General features: G+C 36.0%; 1 protein-coding gene across 2 annotated transcripts in view; it reads left to right on the top strand.

The window, feature by feature from the left end:
• The window catches only part of COL24A1 (collagen type XXIV alpha 1 chain), a 400,711-nt gene that overhangs the window by 129,952 nt on the left and 254,098 nt on the right, over positions 1-16,661 (top strand). For both annotated transcript variants that reach the window (XM_074381116.1, XM_039473942.2), the window contains 5 exons: positions 6,965-7,018; positions 7,095-7,139; positions 7,385-7,438; positions 7,635-7,688; positions 12,423-12,476. In XM_074381116.1, the coding sequence (XP_074237217.1) occupies positions 6,965-7,018; positions 7,095-7,139; positions 7,385-7,438; positions 7,635-7,688; positions 12,423-12,476 (261 nt within the window). The remainder of the gene's footprint in view (positions 1-6,964; positions 7,019-7,094; positions 7,140-7,384; positions 7,439-7,634; positions 7,689-12,422; positions 12,477-16,661) is intronic.

Raw genomic sequence — 16,661 nt, 5'->3', positions numbered from 1 at the left:
GGCCCATTGTGGTAGCATGGCAGCTCTGGTGGAGCCCCCTCCCTGACATTTGGTTCACTTCTGCCAAGTGACTGCAGACTGCCCCTTATATCTACTTTTGTCCCTTTTCACTTCTTGCAGAGCAAGCCTGGGTTTGAGGGTTTGTTGGAAATGGCCTTTGATGACCAAGGATACTAGTGTGTGTGTGCTATGTCGTGTTCTGCGGTGAATGAGAAATGTGGACTTCCAGCTCTTTTGTGAAAAATGAGATGGACCTAAAAAGTAGGTCATCTGGGATAGGAGTGGTTCAGTGTTGGGGATGGACAGTCACCCAGCCATGCTCCACCAGGCCACCAGTGCACATTTGGCTGGTGATCTTCCAGGTGCATGAGACCTGCTGTTCACTGATTCTCCACTCCAGTTGGTGGCCTCCAGGATGGAAGCAGCACCCCCAGGGCCATGTCTTCAGCATATTACAAATCCTCAGAGTAGAAATTCTTGCTGGGGCTCTCTGTGGATGCTTTTCTCACATGGTTTAAAGGGGACACTGCTCTAAGCTTTTGACCTTATACTTGTGTAGTAAAAAAGATTTGGGTTTTTTTTTTTTCTTTTGTTCTTGAGAGGGTTGTATTTTGTTGTTGTTTCCTTTTGTTTTTGTGTTGGCCTTTCCTCTTTGTCTTTTCAGGTAGACCAGATATTTGAAAGGGCAGGTGCAGCTAAAGGTATAATGTGCAGCTTGTTTATATATTATTTGGGAAACTTACCTTGGATAGGAAGTGGAACTATAGATTCTCCAAGCTGGTGCTGGCACACTCTGCCTTGGCCCTTTCCCTCGGGTTCAGTACCTATTGTTTCTTCTTTCAAATATGTGATTGCGCTAGCTCTTTCCATAGGAAAGAATTCTCCTTGCTTAAATAAAAAAAGTTTTTAAAAAATAAAGCTGAAATTTTTTTTTTAATTAGCTGAGTGAGGTAGAGCACGCCCATAGTCTCAGCTACTTAGGAAGCTGAGGCAAGAGGATCCCTTGAGCCCAGGAGTTAGAGGCAGCCCCTGCACTCCAACCTGGGTGATGAAACAAGACTCCATCTCTCTAAAAAAATCAAATAAATAAAAAATAAATAAGTCGGGAGCTCACTTATTGGAACTGTGGTAAAATTTGAGTCAGCATAAGCTTTAACTTACCAGCTTAGGATAACATGAGTATGGGATTTAAAGAACCTGTGGGTCTGAAACATTTAAACTTTTATCTAATATAATGGTAAGATTTGAGTAAAGCAGTAATAAAGTTTCTGAGGGTGCCTCACATTTATTTACTATTACTATCAATGGACTAGCCACAATTGTTAAGTCATTCCATTCTCAGATCAGCCCACCTTAGCTTCTAAGTGTTTGAGCCTAGATTTGAAGCCAGGTGATCTAAATCCAGACTAGAGAATTCTGTTGGACTCTACCACTTCCTTAAAACTTACACTACCTTAAAATTTATATTATCAACCTTATGAGATTTCTTTAGTCTTTTCTGAGAAACTCTGTGTGATGGTGCAACACTATTGACTGTTTTGTTTTTGTTTTCTTCTGAGAACTTAGAATGGGGCTAAACCTGTAAGTATTAGTCAATGTGTAGAGAAAGGAAGTAGGCAAAAGAAGTTAGATTCCAAAAACGCTCATAATGCACTTTTTATTTAATCTATTAGCATGGAGTTGATTAGCTAAAAAGCTTCTGTTATTACTCTCTAGATTAAGACCAACATTTTAAAATATGGCCCAAAATGTCTAGTCTGGTTTGGTTCTTATCCACATGTTCATGACATACTGTTTGTATAATAGCAAAGCTGTTTATTCTCAGATGGCATGCAGCATCTTTGCTACAAGGTCTTTGCACATGTTTGTCTACCTGAAACACTCTACCTCTACTTTTCTGCTTGTTTCTTATTTATCTTAACTGAAAGCAAGTTAATTACTTCCTAGGTATAATGGGGGTACAGGCATTGGGTAAATACTCCCATTCCAAATATGATAAATTGGCCAAAACAAAGGGGCTACAGGCCTCATCAAAGTTCGAAATCCAGTAGAGCAGTCATTAACATTTAAATAAATGATCTGTTTGACTCCATGTCTCACATCTAGGACACACTGATGCAAGAGGTGGGTTCCCGCAGCCTTGAGCAGCACCGCCCTGTGGCTTTAAAGGGTACAGACCTCCTCCCCATTGCCTTCACAGGCTGGCATTGAGTGCCTGTGGTTTTTCCAGGTGAACAGTATAAGCTGTTGGTGTATCTACCACTCTGGGGCCTGGAAGATAGTGCCCTTTTTCTCACAGCTCCACTAAAAAGTTCCCCAGTGGGGACTCTATGTGGGCATGCTGACCCCACATTTCCCTTTTACACTGTCCTAGCAGAGATCCTCCTTAGGGCATCACCCCTGCAGCAAACTTCTTCCTAGACATCCAGGCATTTCCATACATCCTATGACATCTAGGCAGAAGTTTTCAAACCTCAGTTATAGACTTCTGTGCACCTGCAGGCTCAACACCATGTGTAAGTTGCCAAGGCTCGAGGCGTGCACCCTCTGAAGCACCAGCCTGAGCTCTGTGTTGGCCCCTTTTAGCCACAGCTGAGATACAGGGCACCAAGCTCAGTGACTGTACAAAGCAGCAAGGCCCTGGGCCCGGCCCAAAAACCATTTTTCCTCTCAGCCCTCTGGGCCTGTGTTGGGAGGGGCTGTTGTGAAGACCTCTGACATTCCCTGGAGACATTTTGCCCATTGTCTCAGGGATGAACATTCAGCTTCTCATTACTTATGCAAATTTCTACAGCTGACTTGAATTTCTCCTCAGAAAATTGGTTTTTCTTTTCTATTGTATTCTCAGACTGCAAATTTTTCAACCTTTTTTATGCTTTGCTTCACTTTTAAACATAAGTTTCAATTCCAAACCTTCTCTTTGTGAATGTATAAAACTGAATGCTTTTAAGAGCATCCATGGCACATCTTGAATGCTTTGCTACTTAGAAATTTCTTCTGCCAGATATCCTAAATTACCTCTCTCAAGTTTAAAGTTCCACAGATCTCTAGGGCAGAGGCAAAATGCCCCGTTCTCTTAGCTAAAGCAGAGCAAGAGTGACCTTTATTCTAGTCCCTGCTAAGTTTTTCATCTTACTCTGTGACCACTTCAACCTGGACTTTATTGTCAAAATCACTATCAGCATTTTAGTAAAATCCATTTGATAAGTCTCTAGGAAGTTCCAAACTTTCCCATGTCTTTCTTTCTTCTTATGAGCCCTCCAGACTTCCAATCTCTGCCTGTTACTCAGTTCCAAAGCTGCTTCCACATTTTCAGTTATCTTTATAGCAGCACCCATTCTCTGCAGCACTAAGTTATTTTGTTAGTCTGTTCTCATACCACTATGAAGAAATACCCAAGACTGGTTAATTTATAAAAGAAAGAGGTTGAATTGACTCACAGTTCTGCATTGCTGGAGAGACCTCAGGAAACTTACAGTCATGGTGAAAGGCACCTTCTTCAGAGTGTGGCAAGATGGAGTGAGTGCAAGCTGAGGAAATGCCAGCAGCTTATAAAACCACCATTTCTTGTGAGTCTCACTCCCTATTACGAGAACAGCATGAAGGAATTCTCCCCCATGATCTGATTATGTCCACCTGGTCCTGCCTTTGACACATGGGGATTATGGAGACTACAATTCAGTTGAGATGTTGGGTGGGGACAGAGCCAAACCACATCAGATACTAAGAGTCATCTTTATAATCTTCATTTGTTCTAAATTGATGTAGATGGTCCTTTCTACTTTTCAAAGTAGTTTCATATACATATGTGCTCCTCAATGAGTTGTAAAGTAGATAAAGCAGTTATTGTTACTTCCGTTTTACATTCATTACTTTTTAAAAATAAAACAATGTGAGGACCTTCTAAATAGCTGAACTAGCTGCTAGGTCTAATAATATGAATAAGTTAAGATTCTTATTTTTGGCAACATTATAATTTAATGGCATAGAAGGAAAAATAAGTAGTGTCATATACTGTGATTACTGCTATAATGGACTAAATGTAAAACCACTGAGAAAGGAACAATTTGTGTTATCTTAGAAAGTCAGAGTAGGTTTCACAAAGGAGATCTTTTGGGGGCTCTGTCTTGAAGATTGTATATGAATTGGGGTGAGGGGGAAGAGTTCTTTAGATAGAAAAAATGCTGTGTTTAAATATAAAGAAGATAAGGGGAAAATGAATGTTTTGGAATGGAAAGAGGAGTAATGGGATTGTAGCATAGGAAGGAGGGGGTTGGGAAGAGAATGGAAGGAACTGAGGTTTTGAAAGTAACTTGGAAGGATTATGAAGAATCTTTATATTTCATAGTAAACAGTTTGTCTGCTTGCCCAGAGCAGCAGCCTCTCCTTTATCTCTCAGTTGTTCCTTTCTAGCAGGTATAGTTTCTGCTAAGAGTTGATATTGCTTTATCTAAATTATTTCCTTCCATGCAGTTGGTCATCATTGTCATCTGCTTTCCTAGATTAGTGACAGTGCATATTACGTGTGAGTATGATGGGTGTGAGTAAAAAGCACCAGGTAGAACTCACAGTTCTTTCTACAATATACTCATATGAATCCTTAAGTGGCCAGTGACTGCTCTTTTTAATAAAATAACTTTTCTTTGGATATATTTCTTTGACTTTAACTCAGAAGTTCTCAGTGGGAGGCTCCTCTGTCTCTGATGCTATATCCCAAACACCCTCAACAAAGTTCCCTTGCACGAAAGTATTTCTTCTGTCTGTTCCACATTCTTATGGAAGATGAGTTGGTAGGTAGGGAATGCTGAAGGACTTTCAGGTTACCTTTATAGAACTGAGAACTGAATTGCTTTCAGAAAGCTATAGTTTCTCAGAACTAGGATTTCCACTCAATATGTGACATGCTGTTTCTTGGAAATTTCAATTCTGCATTATGCAATTTTACTTTATAGCTCTTTATTTTTATATATGCTGATACTTACTATTTTGTGATTTTTCTTGAGTCACTGAAAAGTAAAAATAAGATATTATACATATAAAGTACATTCATCTGAAGATGCCAGTAATATACTTACTGAAGAAGGTTAAGAATATTATATTATCTGTTTAAAAAAAACAGCAAGACATAAAGATTTTCTGTGTGTTCATAATATACTTCTTTCCATACCTACTTGGATTACTTTTTGCATAATTTCCAAACAGAGATTTTTTTTTGTATTTTTCTAACCTATCATAAGTTTAAAGCTATGAACTTGGAACAAACGAGCTACTGTAATCATAAGCATAACTTTTCCTATTGACATAATTTGAAATTACAAGCGTGATGTATTAATATTACACACCTATTAAGTTGGAAAGTATTACCCTTTGCCTCTAACAGTGTCATATATTTCAGGATTAAACATGTTGGAAATAATTTATCTTAGCTATATTTCACAGACTTTAAGACTCATCCGTAGAATGTCATCTTTTCCATTCTGAAATTTGTATTATATAAATGTAGACTTATTAGAAATGCTGTTATGTTAGGATATCAAGCTCTAGAAATTGCCATTTCAAATTAATCCCTTCAGTATTCATTCTACACTTTATTTCGTAACTATTATGTGCCAGTTATTATGTTGGGTCTGAGAAATTAAAAAAAGGATGAAACATGATTCCACTGTCATAAAATGCACAGACTAGTAAGAAAGAAAAAAAAAAGTACAGTGCCTTATACTAAGTAGTGTAGTAGAAGGGCATTCTAGAACTGATAACTGTCTCATCAAAGGTTCTGAGCATTTGATAGGGGAGAGCATGTTCAGAAAAGGGAGGGCAGTCCACTACAGCCAGAATGTGGGATCTGGGGGAGGGAGAAGTAAAGGGGACGGGAAATGAAGACAGTGGAAGAAAAGGAAACTGTAAAGATTGATGGAAGCCTGATAGAGAGGGCCTAGGATGCTATCCTAAGAAATTAGAATTCTAACTACAAGGGGCATCATTTTTAGCATTTCACAAATGCAACCTTAAGAGTTCCTTAACATTTGGAAACTAAAAAGAAAAGTGTGAACTAACTTACATTTCCAGTATAAAGAGTGATACGGAAGCCAGGCAAGGAAAGGTAGTGAGAGAAAGAAGGAAAAGGAAACCTCAGTGACACAGAAATTATAACTGATCCCAAACTACCAAGAAGTACCATTGTTTTTTTCAAATTTTTCTTTCATACCCTTATGTTGCTATTGCCCTTTGTCTTCTAAGATGATATATTACAGGAGTTTTTTTCTAAGTCTCTTGCTTGCAGGAGATAATAGTGGTAATGTTTTTGAGGAATTAGAGATTCAATTGAGAACCTTGATGTTACGGATTGTCTTTTTTCCTTTTTTTCTTCAACAGTGTCTGGTACATATTGTGCTTAGTAAATATTAAATTACGAATAAACGAGATAAGCCCAGAAGAGTAGAGCCTTTTGTTTGCCTCTGAGTTTATCCCTGAAGTTTTGATAAATGTTCTTATTCTGCAAATTTGAAATCATAAAATCAAATCAGGATGTCTGACATATAGTAACTGCTCAATCAATATTTGCTGAATAAGTGGTTGAATTAAAACTCGAAGACAATCAAATGAAGTATCTGTTAACTACTTCCTGGGAGCATGGCACTAAAATACTTTTTAAAGATGTCATCTAGTTGAAGAAATATTGCAAGATGAATGTCATGGACAGTATTATAGGAGCTGAAAGGAGGAAAGAATCTGTGGACTAGACAAATATGAAAAAGTTTCAGAAAAAATGATGGACTTCACTAAAGCTTGAAAGATTGGTATGATTTATAAATGTGGAGAGGAAAACAAGTTGTTGAAGAACACGGCACGTATAGGAGCTTAGTGAGATGACTGGTTTGGGTTCATTAATTTATTAATTCTGTCACATTTTCTTTCTAATCCTTATGAATGCTTAATGATGCATTTCTTTCTTACGCCTTTTCAGGGCAGTGTTGGCCCTGTGGGACCAATCGGACCTCCTGGAATTCCTGGCCCAGTGGTATGGTTCTATTCTTATAATGGAGATTTCCCTTTAATATCTCTATGGTATCACAGAATGTCACCTTTTTTTGTAGGGCCTTTCAGGGAATAAAGGACTACCTGGAATCAAAGGTGATAAGGTGATTTAAATATTAATATTATAAAAATAATTTTTATGACATTTGTCTTTTGCTTTTGAGTCAACACAATTTATGAAGTATTTTGTTTTTATTGACGGGGTCTAATTTGTGGTATCAATTATATTAATTTTCCTCAGAAGTAAGAAAAATAGAGAAATTATTCTTCTGTAATGGATATTTGCTTTCCTACAGTATTGCCATGTTTGTGATACATAAGTTTCTTTGCATGAAATTGTGCTTTCTAGGGTGAACAAGGCACTGCAGGAGAGCTAGGAGAACCAGGGTATCCTGGAGACAAGGTAACGTTTATACCATTAGTTTATCCATGTATTTTGTTAGAATATGGTATCGATATGGTTTTGAGTTCTTGTTTGAAACTTTTTTCTCAATATTTTAGCACATTTTCATGAATATTTTTGGCAGTTTGTAAATAGTGCTAATCTGCCTTTTGTGGTATAATGACTTTCTCTTCTCTCTATTATTCTCTTCTTTTAGGGTGCTGTTGGTTTGCCAGGACCACCAGGGGTGAGAGGAAAGCCAGGACCTTCAGTAGGTTTGAACTTTTGCTCTGTTCTTTCTGATTGACAGAGTGCATGCCATGGCATGAGTCTTGACACTGTTGATCTAAGTAGGGTATAAGCCTACTGACTTTGCATTTGTCTCCTCAGTTTTAGAACATAGAAAATCTCAGGTTTTCAGTTGACATTCCATAGACTTTTGTACCTCCCTCTACTCCCAACAACAGACCAAAGCCTAGTTTCTAGGAGTTCTAAAGATCTTGGTCTTATTATTCTGCTGAATCGATTATAGGCAATATTTAAATTAAATAATAGGGTTTTAGTCCAGAAAATACAAAGTATCTTAAGTAATACTTAACTTTTTGAAAGATCAGTTTTTTTAAGGAAACAGTCTGAAGAAAAGGCAGCATGTTTACACTCTCTTGTGGGACCAAATATTCTAAATGCTTTTATTTTTCCTAACCCTTTTACATCAATTAGATGAAAGAAAAAGATAATTAATAATTAAAGCTATTTAAAGAAAATGATTTAAATATTTAAATAAAATGATTTAAATAGCTTTAATTATTAAGTAATTTTAGATTGATAATTTTTTGAGTTTTATGTTAACAGCAATATAAGGTATCTTTTAAATATGTATCTGAATATTAAAAATCATAACTATTGTTGCTAACATTTACTGAGTATCTACACAATACCAGGCAGTATTCTAAGGAATATACATCTAAATTAATCCCCACAACAATCCTATGAAGTTGGTACTATTATTATTCCTATATTATATATTAAGAAAACTGAGACACGGTGTTAGAAAATGCCTAAGGTCACCTGGGTGGCCACCTACTTAGTAGGAGACCATTCAGAAAAACCTAGGCAATCAGGTATGTCAGAGCCCATGCTTTTAGCTACTGTGCCATACTGTTTTAGTGTTTAATATTTTAAGATGGTTTTAGGATTTTAATATTGATTACAACTCCATGAAGGTAAAGGTGATTATAGATAGAAAAAAAATAGATATAGGATTCAACTCTATGAAAAAGGTGAAGATGATTATACATAGAAAAAATAGATATAAGGTTATAATTTATTAATGTTGCCTTAAAATACACATTTAAAAATAAAAGTGTTGTTTTCCTGAGCAGTTTATTATGTTCCCTCTAACTCTACCCTTCCAGCTCAGGATTGTTAATGTTTTTTATCTCAGGAAGCAATATTAAATTATAGAACTTTACCCTATTCTTTGTGACTTCTAACAGTGACAGCATTCTATATACATCTTTTAGGAATTGTTTAACCTAAAGAACAATTTTTGTCATCTAGTCAATGAAATGTTAGTGGTGACCTTTGCTTATACCAGTTTTCGTGTCCTTGGTTTATTGCCATAAGGGCTTAACTAGTAAGTCATGGACCCTCCCTTGTACCTTTGAGTCTTAGAAACTCCAGAATGCATAAATTGGATCAGGAGAATAGGTCATGAAGCTAACAACTTCTGTTTTTCAAGGTTGGTTCTAAACTGTATAAAGACATTCTGATATTTTCAGTGATTGGCAAAATAAGACCCTAACTTTTTACGTCTTCATTTTTTATAATGTTACAGTTTTCTAGCCCTTGATAATAATAATATGAGATGACACAATACATGCTCTAAGGGCACTATTAACTAATAAATTATATAAGTAGTATTTTGTGCTTCACAACTATTTTTTTTGAGAAAACTAGAGTCAACTATTTTACTTAAACAAGGCAGACCATTTTAGTGTTCCTTACTCTTTGATTAAATTTATGTTTATAACCTGTTTATGGGAGTAGAAAAATCACTGGTTTGAGAGACAAAGACCTGGATTTCTGGTCCTAGCTCTGGCGCTTAACCTGCCAGCTATGACCTTGAGCATTTAACCACCATGGTACCAGTTTCTTATGTTTAAAGTGAAAGTTAGGCCATATCATGTTTAAGGTTCCTTATAGTCCTGTGATTATGATGCTTTTCTCTTTTAGAAACAGTACCTATTACTATGCCTCTAGTGTAAGCTAAAGAAAAGGCAGAGAGCCTATTTCACCTTAAACACATTATCTTAAAACCCTTAATATTTTTTTTCCTGAAAGAAGTCACAATAAATGCTAATTATGTTCTTTTTAGGGCAGGGAGCAAGAGATAGTGAGAGTGAGGCTTTTACTTGCTCAGTTTACACCTTTCTGTACTATTCTAATAAAGAAAATTAATGTCAGCAGGGATTACTTAAGTAGGGAGATAATTATTTTTTATTTATTTTATCAAACTTTTGAAAACTACTTTGGGCTGAAGATCAGGTAGGCATTTATGAATTAAAATTAGTGAGATGGACTTGTCTTTAGTCTCTTCTTGTATTTATTGCTTGTTTGTATCTTTGTTTAATTAAAGAAATGTTTTTAGAGATAAGGCCTCCCTCTGTTGCTGGGGATAGAGTGTAAAGGTGCCATCAAAGCTCATTGAAATCTCCAATTCTTGGGCTCAAGTGGTCCTTTCACCTGAGCCTCTCAAGTAGCAAGGACTACACGTGCCCACCACCATGCCAACCTAATTTTAAAAATATAAATTTTTTAAGAAACTGGGTTTTGCTTTGTAGCCCAGACTAGTCTCAAACTCCTGGTCTCAAGCTATCCACTCACCTCAGCCTCCCAGAGTGTGGGATTAGAGACATGAGCCACTGCACCTGGCTCTGTATATTATTAATAGAAAAACTGTAGATATTTGACCGGGAAACCTTTCCTTGTTATGGAAGGTGACATCTGTTTGATGAAAAGTTACTTGTGCAGAATCAGTTATTATATTAAAAAACAAACTTCCACCCTCAATTATATAAGTTAATACCTATCTAAAATATTTGTTTACTGTCATGGAAAGAATGCCAACATCACAAGGATGTCTTCCCTATTTAATAGATCCTACTTTTGATTTTCTGTTACCTAAGAGGTTGATGTTACTAATTGATATTGTTTCCAAGTGGATCTAAGTTGTAACACGAAATAATATTTTCAAGATATAAGAAGGAATATCTTTATTTGGAAAATTGTTACAAGACTGGAATAGGGAAGTTTTGCTCTATAAGTCTTTTAAAAAAAATAGAGAAAACTACCATTCTGAGGTTGTTAGTAAATACTCTTTCCTTGAACCAGAAAAAACAAACACAGTTGTTTTGTCCTATCCATTTTTTAGCTAGAGGCTTATATCATTTGTAGAGGTTTAGTTAATATTAGCCAGTTATCTAAAAGTTACTTAAAATGTCAGCTTTTATAAAGCAAAATTGACATTCACAGGAAATTTGCAATTGAAGTTTTACAAAACAAAGAGTAATTCTGAAGAACAAATAAAACCATTACATGATTTCTGTTTTTAAATATCTGATTGTCAATCAGCTTTTCTGAAAACAAAGCCCTAGGGTATTTTATCCTCACTACTTAGAAATTTAGCTTTGTGGTTGGATTTTGCCACTAGAGGGCTCCAATGAGAGCCCCTCACCCCTTCTGTATCTCTTTAAAGAGAGATGCTTGTCATTGTTAAGAACATCAGTATACTGATTCTAACGGATCACAGATTTTGTTTTTGTTTATTTGGAAAGAGAAACTTAAATGAGCCTTTCTATAATATTTCACTGCCTATCTCTAGATTTGATTGCAGTAGTTGTATTGTGTCCTGTTTCATGTCCAGGTACCTCAGCACTGAGAATGAATAAAGTGCATATAGGAAACTGCTTTAACTTTTGGAAAATGGGCAATCCCATGTTGTAACTTGCAAGTTTAGGTGATCTGAGGCATATTTAAATTAAATTTGAAGTTCATATAGAAAATTAATGTGACAGAAATAATGAATTCAATAGTTTTTCTTATGAAAATAGGTATTATCAGACTACTGACCTCCTTGTTGCATACTTTCATCTCTTGAGAGTGTTGCCAGCCTTCTCTAGTTTCGGCTTTATACCTACTTCTATCTCCTGTCACTTTCTCCTTTAACCCTGATTTCACATCTTGATCATGAATATCAGAAACTAACTTCAGAGATACGGAAACTGAATCCTCAAAACTTCAATTAAAGGATGCAAACAATCTAGGAATTCTATGTATGAGCCAGGAAAGCAACAAGGGTTTGAAGAAAAGGATTAATGCTTGTAAAATTGGTTGACATTTAATGGGTACCTCATATGTTAGGCACTATGTTTAGCACTTTACATAGATTATCTAATTTAACTCTCTAATGACACTTTGAGAATGTTAGTACTTTTGTTATTATTTCTATTTTATTGATGAGAAAACTTGAGGCTTAGAGAAATTAATCAACAAGGATTTCAATCCAGGTGAGTCAAAATTACTAATTCAGGCTACTTACAGTATACAGTATCAAAGGGGAAAGGAATTTTCTGAGACAGCCCTAGGACTATAGTTGTTTATAAAAGCAGTTTCTCATCTAGAATTCCCTATCTTGTTGAGTCCAGCTTTATTGTCTTATCTCTGTGAAACACACATTAAACACACAAATTTTTTTCTTGATTTGAGCACTTGGCTCATTAATGTGTTTATATCACTAACACTTAAGAGTGAATGTATGTTAAACCTATAAACATTTAAAAAGTTTTACAGTAATGATAGTTACACATTGTTTCAAAAACGTCATTACAACCTTGTTTCACGTAATAATATGATGACTGCTGTTTACTTACCATATGCCTGTTTCTTCTTTTAATTATGTTTATTAAGTTAATGTTTGTACTTTGATCCTCCTCCCCCATTTTAGGGCCAAACAGGTGACCCAGGACTCCAAGGACCATCTGGCCCTCCAGGACCAGAGGTAAAATATTGGTGGAAAGATAATAAATTTGAAACAAAATGGTGAAACTAAAACTTGTTTGGTAAAACATTAAGGAAGATCATCTTTAAAGTTTATATCTGTGTAAATAGTTTAGACTAAACGTTTTCTGTTCTGTCACGAGGTACACAACAGGGATTCTAAGGAAACAGAAAATGCATTAGCCATATTTTCACACTGATTGGGATCACAGCTGATTTATTTGTTCTGCATAGCTATTAATAACAAGTACTTGAGGCTTGCAACCAAATTTCAGGACAGAAACTCCACTGAAATATTAATGTAAAATGTTTCCCATTGTTACTATCTCCATATATCATTTAAATCTCGTACAGTATTCTAAAATAAATACAATTAAGTCTATAGTACATATATCAAATTTGTTTGTATATTCTTTAAAATTTTAATGGTTGATGTAGAGTGGCTTTCTTTTCTAAAAGTCTACATAGAACATAAGCTTCTGACATGAACCATTTGGATTTTTAAAAATCATACTATAAGAACTATGAGTCAATGATATACTACATGGAGATGAAACTTTTGAAGCTCACATGCATGTACCTGTATGTGTCCACAGACACACACACAGGCACACACATGTCAGTGTACATACATATTTAATTCAGTCATAGATTCAGCAGAAAGCAGATAAATTAAATTTGGCATCAGAATAAATAAGTTATAGCAATAATGTCATAGTGTCAAAGTAGTAGGCAGAGTTTCTCAGACTACTACGGTACTTATGCTTTCTCCCTCTCTTTGTAAACCATAAGATCTATTTCTTACTTCGCAGCTGTCCTTCGGGGTTGGCTGATTTCTTTAGAAAATACCTATTCTTACGTACTGTATGATTTAAAAACACATTTGGTATTGATAGTTTAAAAACCTAAAAAGCAGGCTGGGCATGGCACAATCCCAGCACTTTGGGAGGCTGATGTGAGAGGATCGCCTTGAGTCCGGGAGTTCAAGACCAGCCCTGGCAACTTAGTAAGACCCTGTTGCCACAGAAAAAATTATTTTAATTAGCCAGGCATGGTGGCTCACGCCTGTAGTCCCAGCTACTCGGGAGGCTGAAGTGGGGGGATCACTTGAGCCTGGGGTGGAACTACTGCGCTTCAGCCTGGGTGAGAAAGCAAGACCCCGTCTCAAAAAAAAAAAAAGAAAAAAAAGAGCCTTTGAAACTACATTGTACCTAGTTTTATCAATAGAGAGGTAACTGGAAGTAAAATACAGTAGTATATTGCAGTCAGCATTCTGATAAGAAGGAAATTGAGTAATTAAAACTTCAGATTAGTATAAACTTCTCCATATGAGCCTAGAATTTTAAATCATTTTTAATGAAAGATTTCCTGGAATGAATAGTATTTACTGGGTTGTCATACTGAGGCTACATAATCCATTTTAATTTTCATTATCTTTAAAGGTTATTTTTATGACTGAATTGCCCTATCATTACTACAGTTACAGATGGTACATACCCTAGAAAGGGCTGTGTTACCTCCTTGCTGTTAGTATGGTTTTGCGTCATTTTTCGTCTTTCTCATAAAGTTTGGTTAAAGGATGCATGAGCCATGTTTTGACTTACTACTTGGTCTTCCAAAGATGCTTCTTCATTTCTCTCTTCCCTTTAAAATTTATAATATCCATCAACACTGAAAACATTGTCTCATTACCTTTGATTTCAGCATCACTAATATAAGGTCCTGAGCCCCAGTCTTTTCACAGTACCCGTTCTTCCTCTTCACATGTTAACTTTTTTCATGGGACTAAAGATGTAACCTGTACTCTCAAGAACTGATGCTAGATTCTTTTGGGAAATGAAGACTATTCCAAGGAGCATAACTTTTTCTTGATTATAAAAATATAATACATAAGCAACTATATATGAGACAACACTTTTATCCAAATCCTTCTCAACATTAGGCTTTTAGCAGGTTCAAAAATTTTTCATAGTGTATTTAGCAGTAAATCAAGCCTGAAAGGTTTCTGCTTGCATAGTGGATGAATTTTCTCAGGTAAAGGGTCTTAAGCATTATGCTAAATTTAGACTTTATCCAGTATGCATTAACCAAAGGTATTTAAGCAAGAGAATGGAATTATCAGCCTTGTGCTTTATGCAAGGCAGCAGGGTGAAGGATAAAAGAGAAGGAGGTGGGGAGGGGTGCCAAGGATATGAACTAAAGGTTATTTAGAAGGATAGTGCAGCAGAGTGGGGAATTGATGATGAGGTCCTGTGACAATAGAGAGGAAAACTTAGAGAATTAGGAAATATAATTCACCACACATAAAACATTCAGGTTAGCTCATTCCAATTGTGAAGGAGAGGAATAAAAGGCAATTTTAACATTTCTTGCTTGAAAAGTTGGGTAGAATGTGAATCATCATTCCAAAAATAGAAAATAAAAGAGGAAGAGGAGGAGGAGAAGAAAGAGATTCAGGGTGGTGGAAATGTTTCGGCTTTAAATCTTTTAGGTTTGAAAGGCCTTTAGGAGATACAGAAAATTAGTATGCTACATGTCTTAAAACTGTAGGCCTAAAGCTGAGAAAAGTAGACTAAAGATACATATTTGTATAACCATCTGCATAGAGGTATTATATGAAACAATCTAATCGAGGAATTAAAGTTTAAAAATACTTCACCTGGAAACTCACCCATAGAACTACATTCCTTGTCTACAGTGCAGTTAAGTTTTAAGTTGATAATAAAAATACAGTAAAATAAATTTTGGTAGCTGAAAAAAAATACATTCCTAAGTAACTTATGGTCTAGAGAGAAGAAACATCACAATGGAAATTAGAAAATATTTAGACGTGAATGAGAACAAATTACTATAAAAACTTGAGTGTTGCACCTGAAACAACATTTAGAGAAAAATGTAGATATAAATGCATTTCTCTTGAAAGCAGGGAAGGTACAAAATAAATGAGGGTTTTTTTTTTTTTTTTTAACAGCGTAAGTGTATGGATTTGTTTAAAAAGAAGAAAGAAGTTTAAAGATGTCAAATAGAATAGTCTGTTTTCTTAGTCTTGAGACTAAATCTCAAGAGTAAGGGGACTGTGCAGGAGAAAGGAGGTAGAGGAGTTCTGTGAAAAGGAAGTGAGAGAGTGACTGTGGACTAATAAAATAATTTCTGAGTTGTTGGTTAAGGTAATTTTTGGGTAAGCCTTCTTTTTTTGAGACGTAATCTCACTCTGTCACCCATGATGGAGTGCAGTGGTGCCGTCTCAACTCACTGCAACCTCTGCCTCCCAGGTTCAAGCGATTCTCCTGCCTCAGCCTCCCAAGTATCTGGGATTACAGGTGCCCGCCACCACACCCAATTAATTTTTGATTTTTAGTAGAGATGGGATTTTGCCATGTTGGCTAAGCTGGTCTCGAACTTCTGACCTCAGGTGATCTGCCCGCCTTGGCCTCCCAAAATGCTGGAATTACAGGTGTAAGCCGCCATGCCCAGCCCAATTTTTGGTTGGTTGGAAACGTATGAGGCTTGTGCCTGAAATATATCCACAAAGCTCTGTACATTTTGTTGTAAGGAGATTTCAGATTTGAACACAAACTTCCTACTGGCCAAAGGGATGACACGTGATCAGTGATATAATTCTTCTCTCTCTTGGATTACAACATATTATTCAAAAGGAGGGTAGCAATTCATTGTATTAAGTCATTTCCATTTTTCAGTATAGATGGGTATTATATTGTGAAAGCATAATACAGTAAAAGTAATTCTATTAGGGGCCAAAATGCTAACTTTTGTTAGTAACTAGGTGATAAAAGGTTTAAGTTAGTATCTCAAAATTACAGAATTTTGGGGTTAACATCTCCTGAATGAGAATTGAGGATTTAGTCTCAGTACCTTAAGCAAATTACTTCAGCTCCCTGGGCCTTTCCTCGTCTGTAAAACAGAAATAAGAGTAGTACCAACCTCATAAAGTTATTTTCTTACACACTATTAATATGTATAAAACACTTCAGCATGTAGTTAACAGGAAACATTCAATATGTGTCAGCTGCCACCATCATCACCACCATAATTGAAGGTGGGACAAATTGTCTAGACCCAAGGCAGAAAAGCCTGGCCAGTTCAAGATTAGAAAGAACACCAATGTAACTGGAGTGAGCAGAATGAATGAAGAGTAAAGTGGTATACAATGAAGTTGGAAAGGTAG

The sequence above is a fragment of the Saimiri boliviensis genome, chromosome 11 (genome assembly GCF_048565385.1).
Source record: "Saimiri boliviensis isolate mSaiBol1 chromosome 11, mSaiBol1.pri, whole genome shotgun sequence".
NCBI lineage: Eukaryota > Metazoa > Chordata > Mammalia > Primates > Cebidae > Saimiri > Saimiri boliviensis.
This window is presented reverse-complemented; position numbering and strand designations above follow the sequence as displayed.